The sequence below is a fragment of the Argopecten irradians genome, chromosome 6 (genome assembly GCF_041381155.1).
Source record: "Argopecten irradians isolate NY chromosome 6, Ai_NY, whole genome shotgun sequence".
In the NCBI taxonomy this organism is placed as follows: domain Eukaryota; kingdom Metazoa; phylum Mollusca; class Bivalvia; order Pectinida; family Pectinidae; genus Argopecten; species Argopecten irradians.
In genome coordinates, this window is record NC_091139.1 from 15,758,139 (window position 1) to 15,779,026 (window position 20,888).

The window sequence follows — 20,888 nt, forward strand, 5'->3', positions numbered from 1 at the left end:
TTATAGATTTTCTTAACTTCCCCATTTCATTGAGTTAACAGTACTATCTTACATTATATTTTGATGAATTTAAAAAGAATTATGATATAGCGTTTATTTAAATTTTGAAATAAGAAATGTAACATGAAAAATTGTGAATTAGCATTGTGAATCATAATGTAACAGAAGGCATTGCCAAAGTTTTTGATATAAGTGCTACATAATTGATACCCAATCAACGACTGTTATTACATGTAGTACAAAAATTGATATTGACAGCATACATGTATATTGATTTTATATAGAAAAAATAAAACTTGTGCATCTACAGTATAGACTGATTGGTATGGAATCATTACTGTACAGTATAGCACAGACATATGGATTTATATAGACTTACATTTATTGTATCAAAAATTTCCTGACGTTTTAGATAACAAATCATTGTAATGAAACCATCAATAACCATCTGAAAATCATATCTAAACATGCAGAACAACTTATTTTGGGTTCAAGTCCATACTCTGTTACTACTGATTAGGAGTTATTCCCCCTTTGCGGAAATCTCTTCATTCGGAGGAGCGAACGTTAATCGGTGGTCGGAGACGAAAACGTGTGGATTGTGCAAGAGGTTTCTATCTGTGATGTTTCGGACGTGAATGTAGGTATGTACAATTCAGTATATTGTTTATTTTCAAGTCATTCTTGAACGTGAAGTTTCCCTGTAAAACGATCATAAACGTTCATTGAAATTCATCGTTTGTTTCCAAGTTCTTCAACTGTTATACGTTTCACTGTTAGCTACTGTTGTACAGTCAGACAGAAGAAGATATCTTTTCCGCTAAAACAGTAGCTAGGCTAATTCACTGTCTGACTTAAGCTTGTGGCTGTATTTCAATGGCCATTTAACGTAAGTTTCTTAGTCTCTCTTCCTAACGTCAATGAAAGTTGGTATGGTTGTAATTTAAATTCAATATAAGAAATATACCTTCCTGTTGCATTGATTGCATGTGATGGTAAACAGATAATCCCTATTGAGATTCCTCCTTTAGACTCTTTTATATTCGGACGTTTGATAGATATCTCTCGTCCGACGGATAAGGTAACATATTCTGCAGTTTTAACTAGGCCTAGTAACTACGTATATACACAAGTAAACAACTGCTATTTTTTTTTATTTTTCATCAAACATTTTCTTCTGTGTATTTATATTCTTATAATGGTCTAATACGCTTACATTTTGAATAACAGCATTGTTATTTTGTAGTTGCTGAACGGCTTAGAAGTATGTTACTATTGTTCAGGTTGAGGACACCCCCGTATATGCAGGATAGTCCTGCATTTGTGTATGGTAATAGTCCTGTATTTGAGGGATAATTTTTTTACGCAAATGCAGGATTCTGTGAAATCAAAAGTGATAAAGTTGTTTTAAACATTGTCATCAAAAAAGGCCTCATAATTTTTATATGACATTATCACTTATACAACTTTCCACATTATTACTCAAATAGAAACAAATTTCATTATCTAGATGTTTGTAAAAGTCACAAACAAAATCACCTCTATTGCTTACTATGGGGCTAAAAATAGAACACAGGTAAAAGTCAATCAACCATGACATTGGCACTAAATTTACCTGATGGCTATACACTGTAGTCTATGGAGAGCACCTCAACTGTCATTTTATTATAATTCAATTGTGCTTGTTACGAGTAATTTCATTGGCTTAAAAATTTACTTTATCAGCCCAAAAAGGAAAAAATGGCGTCGCCGTTTGTAACGTTGCTTCTGATTGGCTGAGATGACGGCGTAATGATTTCATAGACAAAAGAGTCCCAAAATGAATTTTAAATATTGAAGAGATTATCTTTAGTTAATTGAATTATAAGGATTAATTTGAATAGATTTTTTATGTTATGGAGATATAACACAAAAATCTGAGTGTACTCTCATCATAAACCGCTTCACGGTTTATTTAGAGTACACTCAGATTTTTGTGTTATATCTCCATAACATAAAAAATCTATTCAAGTTAATCCTTAAACAAAGTGAGATAATAGAATTCAATAGTTCATGCACAAAAACATAAAGTCTCCAATTAGTTATATGGCTATCTGAAAATTATGACGCCCTTTTTTGATGCAAATTTTTAAATCAATTTTATCCATTTTCATTTCACAGAATCCTGCATTTGAGTAACAAAATTATCCCTCAAATACAGGACTATTACTCAAATGCAGGACTATCCTGCATATACGGGGTTGTCCCCAACCTGATTGTTAGCTTTGTGTAAAAGGAGAGGCATTGCAGCAGAATAAATTATTTTAGAAAAGAAAGGCCACCCCTATATTTAAAATATGTATTCACAGATAGTATAACAGTTAACCACTTGAAAAAACAGAATATCATGTAGACTTGAAGTACTGTACATGTAATTCCTATTGGGATTCCTCCTCGAGACTTTTTTTATATTCTGACGTTTGATAGGGTCTTATGAGTGATATATATGATGTTCTTATGTTGTAGAAAACCGGAAATGGCAGGGAAGACAAAAATGAAATGTCACTACGAGGTCCTAGGTGTAGAAAGGGATGCTGGTGCGGATGACCTCAAAAAGTCCTACAGGAAGTTAGCACTGAAATGGCATCCAGGTATCAATTCTTATGACTATCATTGTTTGAAGAAACTTTTATACATCTCCACAAGCTAGCCTTAGCTTACCAATGATGTCAACTGAGCAAACGACCAAAGTTACCCTGAATATTCAATTATACTGTCTGGTAATACAAATTTTGCGTCTGGTCCACAAAGCCATGACATATCTATACTGATTATAGTTTGACCTATAAATTGCACCACCATACAGAAGTTCATATGAATTATTGCTTTGGATATTTGTAGATAAAAACCCTGATAATGTAGAGGAGTGCACAAGCCAGTTCCGACTTGTACAGCAAGCCTATGATGTACTCAGTGACCCACAGGAGAGGGCATGGTACGACAAACACAGAGAGGCTATCCTCAAGGGAGGTAAGTCTGACTGTCCTTTCTCTGTTGATAAAAAACAATGTTAACAACAATTAAATTGCCTGAAACTGTCATACATAGGGGTATACATATTATTTAAACAGTGAAACAAGGAATATTAGTTTGGGGTTTAGAGGCCACAAGGGATAATGTTAAAAACTTAAAATGGTAACAAAGAATATCACTTTAGCCTCAGAGGCCACAAGGGGATATTGTTAAAATTATGATATAAGAAATATCAATCTTGGCTTTAGAGATTGTTTTTTCTTTGCATTTCAGGAGATTGTTTTTTCTTTGCATTTCAGGTCTTGGTCATGGTGATTGCTATGAAGATGACAGTATGGATGTGTTTCAGTACTTCAATTCCTCTTGTTATTCCGGATTTAATGATGATGAACATGTAAGTACCTGCTCTTATTTAATTGTGATCCATCGATATTGAAAAAAACTTACATACTTGAAACATGAGATTTATTAAAATTGAGGCGATTTCAACCGTAAACAAGTCTATGTAAACAACATACTGTTAAAGATATATTGAGTTGTGTCATCTCCAGGTCATGGGTAATACATTTCTCTACTACAAGGTGACATTTGTAATTAAATGAAAATTTTGTAACTTGATATGTTACAGGGATTTTACTGTGTGTATCAAGACGTTTTCACAAAACTCTCTGACGAGGACTACCATTTTATGGATGATCGAGAGAGTGAATGTGACTTTCCAGAATTTGGAAATTCCAAAAGTTCCTATGAAGAGGTAAGTGCCATCTGTTGATTTTTAACCATAGAAAAGTATAAATACTTTTATATACTTAATGTACATTGTACTTTACTCATGGTTAGCTGTGCGCCAGGATTTTGGTGAATGTGGTCATTATCAAAATAGTGGTAAATAATTGTCATTGCAACTGTGAAAACTGGTTGTGATACGAAATAGAGAGGTGGCCGTAGTACTGAAATGACCAATACAAAGATATCCATTGAGAACAAATTTGTCACTGAAGACAACTGCCCGTAATAGCAAGGTAGTTATAAAAGTGAGGTGGTAGTAATGTGAGATTTCACTCATTCAATGCTTATACATTTGCTAGTTTAATGAATTCCTGATAAAAAAAGTTACGTTATTTGGTGTTTAGGTGGTGAAACCGTTCTACGATTTCTGGGAGAGCTACCAAACAGCTAAGTCCTATGTATGGGTGGAGAAGTATGATACCAGGGAAGCCCCGGACCGTCGATGTCGAAGGCTGATGGAGGCAGAAAACAAGAAACTCCGAGAGACGCAGCCAAAAAGGAGAGGAATGAACAAATCAGGGTAAGGTTCAAGTGTCTAATAGAAAAAATGTCAAGTTATCAGATATTTTAGGTTAAAGGAACATTAGTATTGTCCATGTGTTTAATATGTGGATAATTCATAATAAAAGACATTTGGTTATTTTTTGTTTATACTGTGTGAAATATGAATTTAATGTACCAGAAGATTACAGGAAATTTACCAGATTTATTACCATACAACATCAAACATTTTGTGTGGTTTGGTGTTTCAGAATTATTTCCACACTAGAAATATTTGTTGTTTATCAATGAAAAGATTTTAATCATGTAATGTAGCAAAAGAATAATCTGGTGCTGTTTTATATACATGATTCCATACCATTGAACTGTGAAAACAGCAAAAATTTCTACATGACATATTTTCTTGTAATACAGGATTGATATTTTACCCTTTTCTTTGATATTGAATTATTGCTACATTTAACAATATCTTGCATTAAGAATATAGACATACCATATTCCACCAAAGGCACCGAAAAATTGTAGTGGTACTTAATATGACAAAACTTTCACAAAATGTTTGTGCAAAGTAAACCATTAATCAATTTGCAAAAGAAATGAAATGGAGAAACTGGCATGTTTTCACAGTTTCAGTCTGCATTTAATGCCAGGAATGTGAACCCTCAAAAATGGGTAGGGGTACTAATGGGGACAATGGCGCTAATTGGGGTGAATACGGTACTTGCTTTCAATGTTTAACTCTCCTGTATACATTGTTCCTCTTTCTGCAGGCCTTGGTGAAGTTTATAAAGAAGAGGGACAAGAGAGTACAGGCTTACAAGGTTTGTATTACTGTCCTCTGCTTACAGAAAAAGAAAATAAGAAGAGAGTACAGGCTTACAAGTTTGTATTACTGTCCTCTGCTACAGAAAATAAGTAATAAGTTTATAAAGAAGAGGGACAAGAGAGTACAGGCTTACAAGGTTTGTATTACTGTCCTCTGCTTACAGATAAGTAATAAGTTTATAAAGAAGAGGACAAAGGTAAGCTTACAGTTTGTAATTTGAAGAAAATAAGTAATTTTTTTATGTCTGAAACCATTAATGTCTTAATATTGTTTTTCCAATGAATTACTTTATACTAAAATACTTTTTTTTACAGAAACTGTTGGAAGAAAGAAATGAAGAAATAAAGAAAAAAGCCAAAGAAAATCGAGAAAGACAAATACAGGAAAGACTTAAGTAAGTTCAACCTGATGTCACTCCCCGTCTAATAATGATTTGATTTTGTTTCTTACCATTCTTTGACTTGTCACAAAGTTTAGCCATTAGAGATCTATATATCAATCTTCAGGAAATGATGGATATTTAGAAGAAAATCCTCTGTTTATGGTTATCATCATTAATTCTGCAGATAATTGTGCCCATGTCTCCTTTAACTCTTACTGTACAGTGAACTTGTTATGCTAGACTGACTTGACAACAATGCAATGCCAATTCCATCTTAGCGTATAACAGAGTTACCTACATTTTCGTTGAGGTATCCATTTTGATGTCATTTTGTGAGCGGGGAGGGCAAGTCACGTCATTTCCTCTGAAAAGTATCATGTGATCCTCGGGAAACACATGACGTCACAATTAATACCTATAGCCGTAAGGGCAGATAACTCTGTTATATGCAAATATGGACTTGAATATTGACATCTTATTTTCTGGTTAATCAGGAAAATGGAGAATTACAAGGAAACAGACTGGTCGGCCATGACAGAACTGGAGGATGATTTACAGAAATTAGAAAAGAGTCTGTCTCACCAGTTTGGAGAGACACATCCAGAAGGTAGGTTTATTTAATTGATACAAATATACTTAGATAAAACATAGATCTAGGTTGTGTGAGGCTATAAAGGTTTATGTAAAATTAGTGGCTATGCAGTTGAGATTGATCAATTTGTGCAGATTTTGTATTGGATGGATTCCATTTTTGTAATGGATTGATTCCATTGCTATTTTTTGTATAAATCTGTAACTTAGTATGTTTGATATCAAAGAAACACAATTTAACAAAGCATGACAATTTATTGACTTGTGCCCTATCCGGGCCTCAAATTCACAATCTACAGCACCCAATCGCCTAGCCAAACATACCTGCGCCTTCTACCGATGCCACATCCACGTCCCAAGGGGCCGTGATAGAAGGCGCAGGTATATTTGGCTAGGCGATTGGGTGCCGTAGATTGTATGTTCTAGGCCCGGATAGGGCACAAGTCAATAAATTGTCATACTTTGTTAAATTGTGTTTCTTTGATACTTAGTATGTTTGTATACTTGAATAGATACAGCATATTGTAATTACCATACCTGCTTGTATGTGGATGCTATCTTTTCCTATACTTTTAGACAAGGGGGATGACACATACCCTAATGATATTTTTGTGTACTTTTAGATGAGGCGGGTGAGGGTGGTGACCAGGACGGTGAGGAAGAGGAAGAAGAAGAGGAATACTATGATGATTTCTTCTGTGTAGCCTGTAACAAGGCATTCAAGAGTGATAAAGCGTGAGTTTCATTATACCATAACCTCTAGGGTATATCACCTGCTCACATCATACAGAATGTATAAAAATTTGTATTATAGGGGTGATATTGAGCACTCGTTCCAAAAAAAAAGGCTATTTTTGATTGTAACTAGTTAAATTCTAATGGCAATTAAAATGATGAAATAGTTTCTTACATTTTATTTCTAGATTTTCAAATCATGAACGGTCAAAGAAACACAAAGAAAACTTAGCGTTTCTACGGCAACAGATGCATGAGGAGAACGGAGAGTTGGCGGACATGTTGGATGATCTAGATGTCGGAGGAGGTCCTCATACAGAACCTAGAGAGGAGGAGGAGGATACCAAACAGAAGTCAGTATCACTTGTTATAAGTACTAACAAATATATAGAGAATACACGACTAGCATCTAACAATACAAGGTTTATTTTAGTGGGAGATTTAGGAAAGCAGAGATGATGAGGCTTTAACAAATCACCTCGGCTTTCTTAAGTCTCACACCAAAATAAACTTGTATTGCATGATAGCAAACCGTGTTTTCTGTTTATCCTGCAACCATTTGATTTAAATAGATGATATTCAAAATGAAAGAAAATTGCCAGTTATTTACTTGGTTTCGCTAGAAGTAGACACTTCTTTATTGCGAAGGAAAAGATTCATGCTGTAAATCTGAATGAGAGTGTACACGTATTCCTTTTTACTGCTTTTTACTGGAAACATATAAGCAGTGTTGCAAACAGTCCTATTAATTGTTGTATTAAAAGTCAGATTGTAATATATCATGGTTTATGCGACAGTTGCAGGATAATATACATTTACATTAATTAGTTCCAGTAAAACAATGTTGTTGAACCAAGAAAGTTATTTTGTTAAAAAGCATCATTTATTCACATATTATGTACAACTTATAGGAACCCTAATGTGGAATGAAAAATGCTAGGTATGTTATAACCATGAAAGTGTTGTACAGGTAAAATTAGCGACAGTTTTGATAAACCATCATGTTTGTGTACTGATTTGTCACAATGTCATTCCCAAAGATTCTCGCCACTAATTCGATATGAAAATGGCAGACAAGTTTTCTTGTAGCTGTTATCACTTCAGTTGATGATGGTCAGCTACAATCAATAACTAGAAAATACCACGTATTGTCATGCTCTAAATGGAATTCAAATTCCTTAAAGTAAGAAATTCATAAAAACATCATCCTTGCAACAACTGGCTACCTGGTATACGTGTAGTTTTGTCTTTACGCCTCACTCACTCATTTGTATAGACTAGGCCTAAATGGAATTCATATTCCTTAATGATTGATGTGCAAAAAGAACAAAAATTTATAAAGATCAATATACTGAGAAGTTTTTAATTTGAATTATTGAACAAATGACATTTCTTTGTTTAATCTTGTTGTAAATACTACTTTATACTTAGAACTTATGGACATGTTATTGGAAAAAGTGAAATATACACTTACCAAGAATTTGAATAGAAAATAATTTTCTTAAGTTATGGAGAATATCCTCCTTGACAGTTTTAATTGCACTTATATTTGAACTGCACAGACAAAACAGTATGTCCAGCACAGGTACAGACAACTTTACAGCACAGTTACATATAGATCCATTATCATTTTTTGTATTCTTCACCGTATTCTTCGCTGTCTTCCTCATTATTACTGTGACTGTTACTTTCTTGGTGGTTATGACTTTCTTGTGAGATGCTATCTTCCTCCTCCCAGCTTTGTTCCTCGTTACTTTCCATGTGTGCATCGTATCCCTCTTCTGAGCTTCTTTCCTCTGTGTTATCTTCGTTACCTCTCTTGTAATCCCCCGTTAGACCTCTGCGTCTATTGTTTCCCTCCTCAGAGCTACTTCCCTCTGTGCTGTGTGAGTCGTCTCTCCTGTTATTTCCTCTCCACCTGTTACTGTGCCACCAGTTCCCATGTCTTCTTGGTTGTTCAGATTCCTCCTCCTCTTCCTCTTCTTCCTCTACTTCTTCCTCACTATCTTTTTCAGACTCATTTTCATTCACTTCTGTATCTTTATTGTCCTTGTTCTCGCCTTTGTGTCCAGTTGAACCATGTTTCTCTGAGAACTTATCACCGTTTTTTCTGAAGAGTCCCCAGTCCTCATCATATAAACCATTAGATGAATCATCAGATGATTTACTCCCGCTTTTGCCCCAGGACAAGTCCTCCAGAGATAATGAATCAATCAGATTGTCTTCAGATTCTAAACTATCCTCGCTGCTTTGCTTGGAGGATTTCTTCCCATTTTTAACCTTGTCAAAATCTTTCTTAAGTTTCTGGATGTCGAGTGATTGAATTTCGACAGAATCACCAAGATTGTTAACGTCACCTTGTAGTGTCTCCAGCCAGGTGTTGTGTCGGTCTACCTGGGTTAGTAGGGTGTCAAGAATAAGTTCGAGTTCCCCCGGGGGTAGAGGCACTGAAGGTTGGGTTGGGTTGGTCATAGTTAGAGGGTAGGTATAAACCTTCAGGTGTGGTGGGTAGGGTCAATACCGACATTGGTCCAAAAACAAACACAAAAACTGCCGGCCAAAACATTGTTACAATGCTCCTTTAGTCCGTGAATACTTCAGTGATATTGTCAGAATATACACAATCCAATACAAAAAAACCAACGACAGAAGTTTTTGTTTGACTGCTGCTGTTGGTTGTTCCAGGGCTGTCTATGTGTGAAGTGACAGAGTGCTGTGGCGTCCTTATAAACACTTCCTGTCCATATAATTGTATCCTCTTGTATCAATGACTTGTTGTAGCAGTAGTGTCACCCTCCCTTGTACAGATACCGTATCTGTTCATATAAATGAGACCTTTAAGATTGTTTCTTTTAACTAGAAATGACTTTCTTTTAAATATAATGAGGCCATGAGACTTTTATATTAGGATTTAAGAGTTTCAGATGAAGAATCACCAAGTTGTTCAAATGAATGAACTTTGCCTTCATTCAATTTGACAAAGGTTAAATAAGCAAAAATCTGTGAACAATATATGTATTTTCTGAGCTGAGTCCTGATATATATTGAGCCTATAGCGGGATGGAAGCAGAGCTACTAACTTTGTGGAAATAAACCACCTTGACCGTCATTCCAGGATGCTAGAGTAGAATAGAACTGAAACTCTGAAACAATAAGACTCCTCACAAGATTTTGATCATAGGTACATTAGCAATGATGAAGTTTGCTTAAATTAATGGTCTTTATCAAAGTTACATGCCTGTAGGTCAAGATTAATTCCTTAGAAAATTTAACATTATAAGAGAGGATTTGATATTGAGCCAGTTACATGCACTATAATCCCCTGGTAGCAGGTGACTGGCTCAGGCTAATTGCTTGTTGAATTTAAAGCTAACTATCAAAATGAAGTATACTAGGTATGGTACCAAGTTACAGAATATCTATAAAACAGTAGTCAGTAGAATGGTAAGATTTCACTGTATTTGGGATTCTAAAATGTATGATCATAGCTATGGTTACAAACAAGATTTCTGTAGATCTCTGTGTGGATATTTATGGTAGTCAGGGAGAGAAACTTGTATGTTGTCATTCAGGCTATGAACTGAAGACAGGGAACACTTGAATGGTGAAATCCGACCTCTATCAAACAGGGGTCATAGGTCAAAGGTTCAAACTTAAGATATACAGTTACAAGTTACAAACACTATTGGTCACAGATGCAAACACTGTACATCTTAATATTTGTAAATACAGATACTATACTAAATACAATTTAATGTCTATTAAGCTATTGAATGTTTAAAAGGTGTTAGTTTTAAATTGACCCATGACAATCTACTTGTGAATTAATTTTACTTACTGCAGTCATTTTAAATTTATTTCAATCAACTTTATTGATGTACATGTATTGTTTATATTGTTGTTAATCTGCTGACTTTTCAGCATGACTTTACTCAAAGTTGATATCAGATGGCAATAGAGATAGACAAAATGACATGCCCAAGTAGTGACAGGACAGGGACTTCGTTGTATCAATTATGGCAGTGCATGAACAATGCTGTGTCTCCATCATGATAGCTTTGTGTTTCAGGTATCAGGACAGTTCAAATTGGAGCATCAGATTGAATATCTCCAATATGTACCAATTAGGATAGTTTTCAAGCATTGTTATAAAGACTGCCGTGCCTCTGTGAGGCCTGTGTGAGGTCAGTCATATGTCTCAGTCAGGGTAGAGGATAGCCTGGGTAGTGTGAGATCAGTCATGTGTCAAAGTCAGGGTAGAGGATAGTCTGGGTAGTGTGAGGTTAGTCATATGTCTCAGTCAGGGTAGTGGATATTCTGGGTAGTGTGAGGTCAATTGTATGTCTCAGTCAGGGTAGAGGATAGTCTGGGTAGTGTGAGGTCAATTGTATGTCTCAGTCAGGGTAGAGGATAGTCTGGGTAGTGTGAGGTCAATTGTATGTCTCAGTCAGGGTAGTGGATATTCTGGGTAGTGTGAGGTCAGTCATATGTCTCAGTCAGGGTAGAGGATAGCCTGGGTAGTGTGAGGTCAGTCATATGTCTCAGTCAGGGTAGAGGATAGTCTGGGTAGTGTGAGGTCAATTGTATGTCTCAGTCAGGGTAGAGGATAGTCTGGGTAGTGTGAGGTCAGTCATATGTCTCAGTCAGGGTAGAGGATATTCTGGGTAGTGTGAGGTCAGTCATATGTCTCAGTCAGGGTAGAGGATAGTCTGGGTAGTGTGAGGTTAGTCATATGTCTCAGTCAGGGAAAAGGATAGTCTGGGTAGTGTGAGGTTAGTCATATGTCTCAGTCAGGGTAGTGGATAGTCTGGGTAGTGTGAGGTCAATTGTATGTCTCAGTCAGGGTAGTGGATATTCTGGGTAGTGTGAGGTCAATTGTATGTCTCAGTCAGGGTAGTGGATAGTCTGGGTAGTGTGAGGTCAATTGTATGTCTCAGTCAGGATAGAGGATATAGTGGGTAGTGTGAGGTCAATTGTATGTTTCAGTCAGGGTAGAGGATAGTCTGGGAAGTGTGAGGTCAGTCATATGTCTAAGTCAGGGTCAAGGATAGTCTGGGTAGTGTGAGGTCAATTGTATGTCTCAGTCAGGGTAGTGGATATTCTGGGTAGTGTGAGGTCAATTGTATGTCTCAGTCAGGGTAGAGGAAAGCCTGGGTAGTGTGAGGTCAGTCATATGTCTCAGTCAGGGTAGAGGATAGTCTGGGTAGTGTGAGGTCAATTGTATGTCTCAGTCAGGGTAGAGGATAGCCTGGGTAGTGTGAGGTCAGTCATATGTCTCAGTCAGGGTAGAGGATAGTCTGGGTAGTGTGAGGTTAGTCATATGTCTCAGTCAGGGTAGAGGATAGTCTGGGTAGTGTGAGGTTTGTCATATGTTTCAGTCAGGGTAGAGGATAGTCTGGTGTCTCAGTCAGGGTAGAGGATAGTCTGGGTAGTGTGAGGTCAATTGTATGTCTCAGTCAGGGTAGAGGATAGTCTGGGTAGTGTGAGGTCAGTTGTATGTCTCAGTCAGGGTAGTGGATATTCTGGGTAGTGTGAGGTCAGTCATATGTCTCAGTCAGGGTAGAGGATAGTCTGGTAGTGTGAGGTCAATTGTATGTCTCAGTCAGGATAGAGGATATAGTGGGTAGTGTGAGGTCAATTGTATGTCTCAGTCAGGGTAGAGGATAGCCTGGGTAGTGTGAGGTCAGTCATATGTCTCAGTCAGGGTAGAGGATAGTCTGGGTAGTGTGAGGTCAATTGTATGTCTCAGTCAGGGTAGAGGATAGCCTGGGTAGTGTGAGGTCAGTCATATGTCTCAGTCAGGGTAGAGGATAGTCTGGGTAGTGTGAGGTTAGTCATATGTCTCAGTCAGGGTAGAGGATAGTTTGGGTAGTGTGAGGTTTGTCATATGTTTCAGTCAGGGTAGAGGATAGTCTGGTGTCTCAGTCAGGGTAGAGGATAGTCTGGGTAGTGTGAGGTCAATTGTATGTCTCAGTCAGGGTAGAGGATAGTCTGGGTAGTGTGAGGTCAGTTGTATGTCTCAGTCAGGGTAGTGGATATTCTGGGTAGTGTGAGGTCAGTCATATGTCTCAGTCAGGGTAGAGGATAGTCTGGTAGTGTGAGGTCAATTGTATGTCTCAGTCAGGATAGAGGATATAGTGGGTAGTGTGAGGTCAATTGTATGTCTCAGTCAGGGTAGAGGATAGCCTGGGTAGTGTGAGGTCAGTCATATGTCTCAGTCAGGGTAGAGGATAGTCTGGGTAGTGTGAGGTCAATTGTATGTCTCAGTCAGGGTAGAGGATAGTCTGGGTAGTGTGAGGTCAATTGTATGTCTCAGTCAGGGTAGAGGATAGTCTGGGTAGTGTGAGGTTAGTCATATGTCTCAGTCAGGGTAGAGGATAGTCTGGGTAGTGTGAGGTTAGTCATATGTCTCAGTCAGGGTAGAGGATAGTCTGGGTAGTGTGAGGTCAGTCATATGTTTCAGTCAGGGTAGAGGATAGTCTGGGTAGTGTGAGGTCAGTCATATGTCCCAGTCAGAGTAGAGGATAGTCTTGGTAGTGAGAGGTCAATTGTATGTCTCAGTCAGGGTAGAGGATAGTCTTGGTAGTGAGAGGTCAATTGTATGTCTCAGTCAGGGTAGAGGATAGTCTGGGTAGTGTGAGGTCAATCATATGTCTCAGTCAGGGTAGAGGATATTCTGGGTAGTGTGAGGTCAGTCATTTATCTCAGTCAGGGTAGAGGATAGTCTGGGTAGTGTGAGGTCAGTCATATGTCTCAGTCAGGGTAGAAGATAGTCTGGGTAGTGTGAGGTCAGTCATATGTCTCAGTCAGGGTAGAGGATAGTCTGGGTAGTGTGAGGTCAGTCATATGTCTCAGTCAGGGTAGAGGATAGTCTGGGTAGTGTGAGGTCAGTCATATGTCTCAGTCAGGGTAGAGGATAGTCTGGGTAGTGTGAGGTCAGTCATATGTCTCAGTCAGGGTAGAGGATAGTCTGGGTAGTGTGAGGTCAGTCATATGTCTTAGTCAGAGAAGAGGATATTCTGGGTAGTGTGAGGTCAGTCATATGTCTCAGTCAGGGTAGAGGATAGTCTGGGTAGTGTGAGGTCAGTCATATGTCTCAGTCAGGGTAGAGGATAGTCTGGGTAGTGTGAGGTCAATTGTATGTCTCAGTCACGGTAGAGGATAGTCTGGGTAGTGTGAGGTCAATTGTATGTCTCAGTCATGGTAGAGGATAGTCTTGGTAGTGTGAGGTCAATTGTATGTCTCAGTTAGGGTAGAGGATAGTCTGGGTAGTGTGAGGGTCGGTCATATGTCTCAGTCACGGTAGAGGATAGTCTGGGTAGTGTGAGGTCAATTGTATGTCTCAGTCACGGTAGAGGATAGTCTGGGTAGTGTGAGGTCAATTGTATGTCTCAGTCACGGTAGAGGATAGTCTGGGTAGTGTGAGGTCAATTGTATGTCTCAGTCAGGGTAGAGGATAGTCTGGGTATGTGAGGTCATTCAAATTTCTTTATTCAGATAGAGGATAATCTGGGTAGTGTGAGAAAATTGCAGAAGTCGTCACAATTGATGATAGTCTGAGGTACGATGTGAGGATGAAGACGATGTCTCAGTCAGGGTAGCCAATGGACTTTGTTTGCGTAGGAATTTTGAGACAGCGCCCTCAGTTTAAATTCAGATATCAAACTGGTTTTGGAAAACTGTTTCATCTCTTGTTTAAGTACAAGAAATTCATATTCCCACATAAAATATTATTTCTTAATTGACTATAAATTTATGTTTCAAAATTCATGTAAGTTAATACATTTATTCCTGCACTTTGTAATCAGCAAGTTGTGATTTTGAAGTGGATTTTGTACAGAATTGTCATTATTTTAGTGGGGTTAACATATTTTATTCAGTTTCACAGGACTTTCCCTTTTATGGCATTATGGTAAAAAATATTTGGTCTGCAAAAAATAGTTTTCAGGAATGGGATGATATAATACATATGCTGTAATTCCAAAACTTTTTCTCAACTGGTTCATTCAGTAGCTCATCAGGCTGCACCAGTTTGGGAAATTGGTTGTTTCTTCACTATCCTCCTTTTTCATCTAGTCAAGCCTAGCACTGTGACACAGGCACACACACGCCTTCTATGCAGTCCGCTTACTCTCTCGAGGAAAGTGAGAAACATTATCATTCTATATCCTTCTCCAATTTATTTTTCATTATTATCTACCTCAAGTTAGTGCGAATCGATATGTACGTGGAGAAGGATATATATTTTTGGATAGGTTAATGGTAGCTGAGTACCCCTTTCGCCAAATGTAATGTTGAAATTATTATATTGGATTGTTTTCATTGTTTATGATATTGTGTTGTTGTAGTTAATAAACTTAGTTCATTTTCTATATACCTCTGTCAACTGTTATTTGTTCAGTTTAAAATGAAGCTTATGTAAATAAGCGTTGTTTAAATTGACAAATAATTATGGTACTTTGATTTAATCATGCATTTACTGTTACAAGTTATATTTACCGCGTCAATTTTAACAGCCCACCTATAGTATCGTAGTGACATGCGTACACAGACACTTACATATAGGGCTCTTGTTTTAAGCCTCCTGATTGGCTTAATGATTCTATTTATAGTACGTACTTGTATACAAGCTCAGTTTTGCATTTACATAACTCTGGTACAGAAGCTGGTGTGTTCGACTTGACCACCACCACCCCTGTCCACCTACCTGTTTACTTGCATTACGACTACATGCCATATGGCATTGTCTGATATTTATTTTCATGTGTATTCATTTCATGTGAGGTTGTAATTTTATTACATGTATCAAGTGTTTCATTTTTCGTATCGTATATATATATATATCATCATATTTGTGTATTTTTGGGTATCTCAGTTGCTTTTGGAAAAATTTTCATTTTGTTTTCATATTTTCATCTTATTTTCAAGTGTTTTCAATAAGATTCATATCATCCCCAAAATATTAGTTTCTTAATTGACTTTAATTTTAATTTTCAATCATTCATGTAAGTTAATACTATCTTATTCCTTGGCTGGTCTGTAACTCAGCAAGTTGCAACGATGAGGTTTAAGAGGTGTACATGTTGATTTCATTCAATTTACTGACTTTAACACATTTTATTCTGATCTTCATTATTTCCCTTTATCCGGACTTGGTACCTCAGCAAGCTACCCCGGTACAAGGAGAAATAGTTTCAAACGGGATGATATAATACATATGCTGTAATTCCAAAACTTTTTCTCAACTGGTTCATTCAGTAGCTCATCAGGCTGCACCAGTTTGGGAAATTGGTTGTTTCTTCACTATCCTCCTTTTTCATCTAGTCAAGCCTAGCACTGTGACACAGGCACACACACGCCTTCTATGCAGTCCGCTTACTCTCTCGAGGAAAGTGAGAAACATTATCATTCTATATCCTTCTCCAATTTATTTTTCATTATTATCTACCTCAATTTAGTGCGAATCGATATGTACGTGGAGAAGGATATATATTTTTGGATAGGTTAATGGTAGCTGAGTACCCCTTTCGCCAAATGTAATGTTGAAATTATTATATTGGATTGTTTTCATTGTTTATGATATTGTGTTGTTGTAGTTAATAAACTTAGTTCATTTTCTATATACCTCTGTCAACTGTTATTTGTTCAGTTTAAAATGACTGTTAAGTAGGCTAGTTATAAGTCTTGGTCAGGGAAGTATACTGTTGATGGTGGTGTACTGTTGATGAAGATTCCCACACTACCTACAGATCATGTGCTATTTAATCTGTCAGTGACTTCCTTGTCTGACAGCCTGTGTGTGTAACACTGTAAACACCATGTCACTCTCTGTGTACTTCAATACATCACTCACTGACAACGATAACACAAGCATTAGGTAGTACACATTTCCCTGAATACATTACTGAGCCATTTTGTTGTTGCTACAAATATCATATTTACCAAATGTCTGACAACGATCAGTGAGACATTGTCTTTCAAACACAAGTATGAAAAAAATATTTTTGGAGGATTAAAAATTAAATCTTTTAATTGGTTGATGAGATAATGTCCATTTTTGATGGGGGAAAAAAAAGAGATATATACATGTATTAGCAGGTTTTGAGTTATACTGAATACAACAGTACCATTAAACTCTTCACATTTTGAACTTCTCAATTTCTACCTGTGTGATTTGGCTGAAACTTGCCTGAAATGATCCTGACATTATCCCAACAAAGTATTATTATTTTTTCGGGTCAATTCGAAATCCAAGATGGCCATCACAGCCGCCATCTTGAAAACATTTTTTTGAACTTTTTCTCAAGGTCTGCCAGTACAGTTTGGCTGAAACTTTCATGAATTGATTCTGACATTGTCCCAACTTAAGTGTTATTTTTGTAATCAATTTAAAATCCATGATAGCTGCCACAACTGCCACTTGAAAATATATTTTTAACTTCTTCTTAAGTTCTGCAAGTGCGATTTGGCTGAAAATTATCCTGACATGGTGTTTCGGATTGATCTCAAATCGAAGATTGCCACCATAAAGTCACATGACCGTTAACTGTGTTAAGGCCCTTGGGCCTCTTGTTATAATCTGTATATGAGTTCATCTCGGCAAGAGAGGGGGACTTCAAATCATAGAAATTCAATTTTTTTGTCCTAAATGCAATAAGTGTGAAAATAACCAAAAATATTCAAATTTCTTTATTCAGATTATCAAAAAAGCAGAAGAAAAAGAGAAAACAGCAGAAGCGTGCCACAATTGATGATGAGGACGATGAGGATGAAGATGAGCTCTCCAAGGCTGCCAATGGATTTGTTTGCGAGGAAGAGACAGCGCCCCCTACACCAGATACAAGGTAGATAACTGTTTCGTCACTTGTCTTACTACAAGAAATTAAATTCGCATATAAAATATATTTAGATTGGCTATAAAGTCATGTTGTGAAATAATTAAGAATTCATGTGTTTTGTCACTTTTAATGAAAAGTTGTGATTATGAAGTGGATTTTCATACAGAATAGTCAGTTACTTTAGTGGGGTTCATATTTTCACAGTTTCACAGGACTTATTATTATGATATTATGGTAAAGAAAATTTGATCTGCAAAAAATTGAGGAATGGGTGAATTATAAATGTACCTTTAGCCAATCCATGAAATTTTGATACAACTAAACTGCTCTTGTTTTTGCCCATTTCTGGAAAATCTTGACCCCCAAAAATAACGGGCTATACAGTATGTGATATTCAATCTATGGAGTTACAATATGAAAATGAAAAGTGCAGTTACAGTGACAGTTATAAATCATACTTCTTTTGATCCTGATGTAATATTGTTACTAGTTTGATCAATCGTGTTAAAGGTCTCTCATCTTTTTATTGTAGAAAAGAAAAAGAGAAGAAAAAATGGAAAAAGAAAGGCAATGAAGTCAAGACTGAAGCTACAGAGGTATAGGACTAATATCAGATTGAAGGCAGACATCTAAATTAAAATGCTGCATTAAATTTTTGTTCTTATTTAACCTGGAACATTTTCTTAAAACAAAAATCAACACTTTGTATTTCGGTTAAATCCTTGAAAATGTGCTGAGGGTAGCAAACCTTGTGAATGACTTAGTAAATTTGTAATAACATGTAGTATATGCTTAGCGGAACAACAACACTCCTAAAGGCTTCTACCAAACATATGACGGCTTGTATTGCTCAATTTGCGAATATTATACAGTCTTTCATGTTTCTTAACAGACAAATTGTCGATATTAATCAACCCACCAAAAATATGGATAACTGACAAGACAATACATTTGCGAGAACACAGACACTGACATATGCTTGGAGCCACACACAGTTCATATGACATATAAAATCTGTAGATACAAAAAAGGTTATACATTAATGCAATCACACAGAATCCTGTGTTCAGGTTGAACTAGCTATAAAGGTAGCTTTAAAGTAAATTACTCTGATTCATAACAGAGTAAGATCTTTAGTATCAAAAATGCGGCTAAATATTAATTCGAGTATTATACATGCGAATAAACTTACTAGACTAAAAGATATATCGAAAAAGCAGGTCAGATCAAGATTAAAATTTAGAATAATTCCTGCCTATACTACTCGTGTCACAGAATGGGACGTGTACGGAGAAGACACTTATGAACATCCGAAAAAAAAATTTACATATTACAGATTCACAAAAAAAGGGAAAATAAAAGACAATTGCACTATCATTTGGTATAGGTTAATCAAACATATCTACACTTACAGGTCAACAACAACCTTCCTTTATCAGGATGCATCCAAAGACCAGAGAACAGACTGAGCCTAGAACACACCACTCCTACTCCCACCGCTCATTTATAGCCAGGTGCCTGAGCCAATTCTCTTGAATTCCCACAACCTCTATCTATCTATCTCTCATCTATCTCTGGTAAATTGGGTCATTTGGTATGACACCCTAGAGAGCTGTGTCATTATTAAGCAGGGTGGTCCTTTATGTAGAGGTGGTCACAAGTTTTACTGTATGCTAAAAAGAGAACAATCACAGAAGGAATGACTAAAAATTTATTTTTCACTTTATTGTATAGGTGTTCGAAGAATTGAAGTGTTTGAATATCTAAATTTTTATTTAATATAATTTCCTGTTTCCAGTTCCAATGCCGATGTAGATTGTGAATCCAGAACAAGTGACTATAGAGAATAGGTGAACAACAGTCAGAAGGATATAGCAAGCTTTACCATAACTCACAGAGGTAGGCATGGTTGTAGTGGAAGATATAAATAAGCTGAGTAAAGAATTAAAACATCTACTCGAACCCAAGGACATTTGGTTTTGTTTAAGCTATTTCCTCAAAAATGGATCTACTCTATCAAAAAACTTTTTTTTTTTTGTGTCGCGTGCAAACGCAATGGTAACACCTTGGGTATCACTATGTCGGCTTTAGCCTCCATAGATTGATTTAGTTGATTTTATTTTAAAATTAAAGAATAAAGATATAGAATTCCTTTGAAATCATTTTTTGCATTAATTTTATTTGAATGTAATAGTTATGATCTTGGTCTATTTGACTACATAATAAATTTGGATGTGTTCACTTTACCTTCAGTGGAATTATAGTAATTAAACCACTAGTGAAACTATATTTAAATTTCTTGAATAGAAAAGCATCAATAATTAGTAGTGTTTATATCATTTTGTTTCAGTGATAATTCGTTCTGGGACCAGTAGACATGAAAAACCAGCACAGGTGAGCAAAAGTTAAAAAAAAACTCTGATTTTCTCCCCTTTTTAACACAATTGTGTCCAAAACTAACAAACAAAATTTTCATGAGGTTAAAAGTATCCCAAAAGAATCTATGACCTGTATAATGATTTTAGATTTTAAAATTGCACGACAGTTTGATAGTGATCAAACCAAACCATTTATTTCACTATTTCAGGAATCTGTGCAATTTCTTTATTTTACTTCCTTTGTAAATTGATTTGTGGCTTACTTAGAGCAAAGAAAATTTTAAAGGCCTTAAATGTGTCTGTTCTTTTCTTCAGATTTTCAAGTGTAATGTGTGTAGCAGTGTCTTTCCCACACGGAACAAAATGTTTGACCATATAAAAAAGGAAGGTCATGCCATCCGACTGGATGCTCCACCCCAAGAAACTACGAAGACGGAATCGCAGACCGAAAAATAAACGTAAAAGGAAAGAGATGACAAGAGGCAGCTATCTAATTTATTGTCTTTCATTATTTAAATTGATGTACATAAATCAGATGAAGTTGTTGTCTTTCACTTACTGCAATATTTGCAAGTTTTTTGAATTTCTTAAAGGGACAATTCAGTGAGGCTAATTCCTGTTACTTTACCACGAAGCAAAATATGACATAAATGTGTTGTTCTACATTCCTTATGAAACATATAACAAGAAATGTTGACAAATTTCCACAACATGGTTAAGTATTTTGATTGATACTGTTGAAATTCCAAATCGTTGATCAATACGATTAAACAGGTACAACATGTAGGCTGTACCCATACCCGAGCCAAAGTCACGCACGTTAAACAAATGCAATA

At 36.4% G+C, this 20,888-nt stretch overlaps 2 protein-coding genes across 2 annotated transcripts; one reads left to right on the plus strand and one right to left on the minus strand.

Annotated features, from left to right (window-relative positions):
* Nucleotides 1-470: 470 nt before the first annotated feature.
* LOC138325144 (dnaJ homolog subfamily C member 21-like) lies at nucleotides 471-18,345 on the plus strand. The gene is given in 14 exon segments (XM_069270599.1): nucleotides 471-644; nucleotides 2,506-2,630; nucleotides 2,881-3,009; nucleotides 3,312-3,406; nucleotides 3,641-3,766; nucleotides 4,146-4,280; nucleotides 4,283-4,321; nucleotides 5,073-5,123; nucleotides 5,443-5,522; nucleotides 6,005-6,117; nucleotides 6,725-6,836; nucleotides 7,025-7,189; nucleotides 17,534-17,680; nucleotides 18,207-18,345. Coding segments are annotated over 13 exon segments (1,377 nt in total). The 5' UTR covers nucleotides 471-644; nucleotides 2,506-2,515; the 3' UTR covers nucleotides 18,277-18,345.
* LOC138325145 (protein starmaker-like) lies at nucleotides 7,731-9,551 on the minus strand. The gene has a single exon (XM_069270600.1). The coding sequence runs from the start codon at nucleotides 9,306-9,308 to the stop codon at nucleotides 8,463-8,465; it is 846 nt and encodes a 281-aa protein (XP_069126701.1). The 5' UTR covers nucleotides 9,309-9,551; the 3' UTR covers nucleotides 7,731-8,462.
* Nucleotides 18,346-20,888: the final 2,543 nt, after the last annotated feature.

Bases quoted from the DNA above. Each gene is read 5' to 3' on its own strand.
- LOC138325145 (XM_069270600.1), bottom strand. From the start codon at position 9,308: ATGACCAACCCAACCCAACCTTCAGTGCCTCTACCCCCGGGGGAACTC.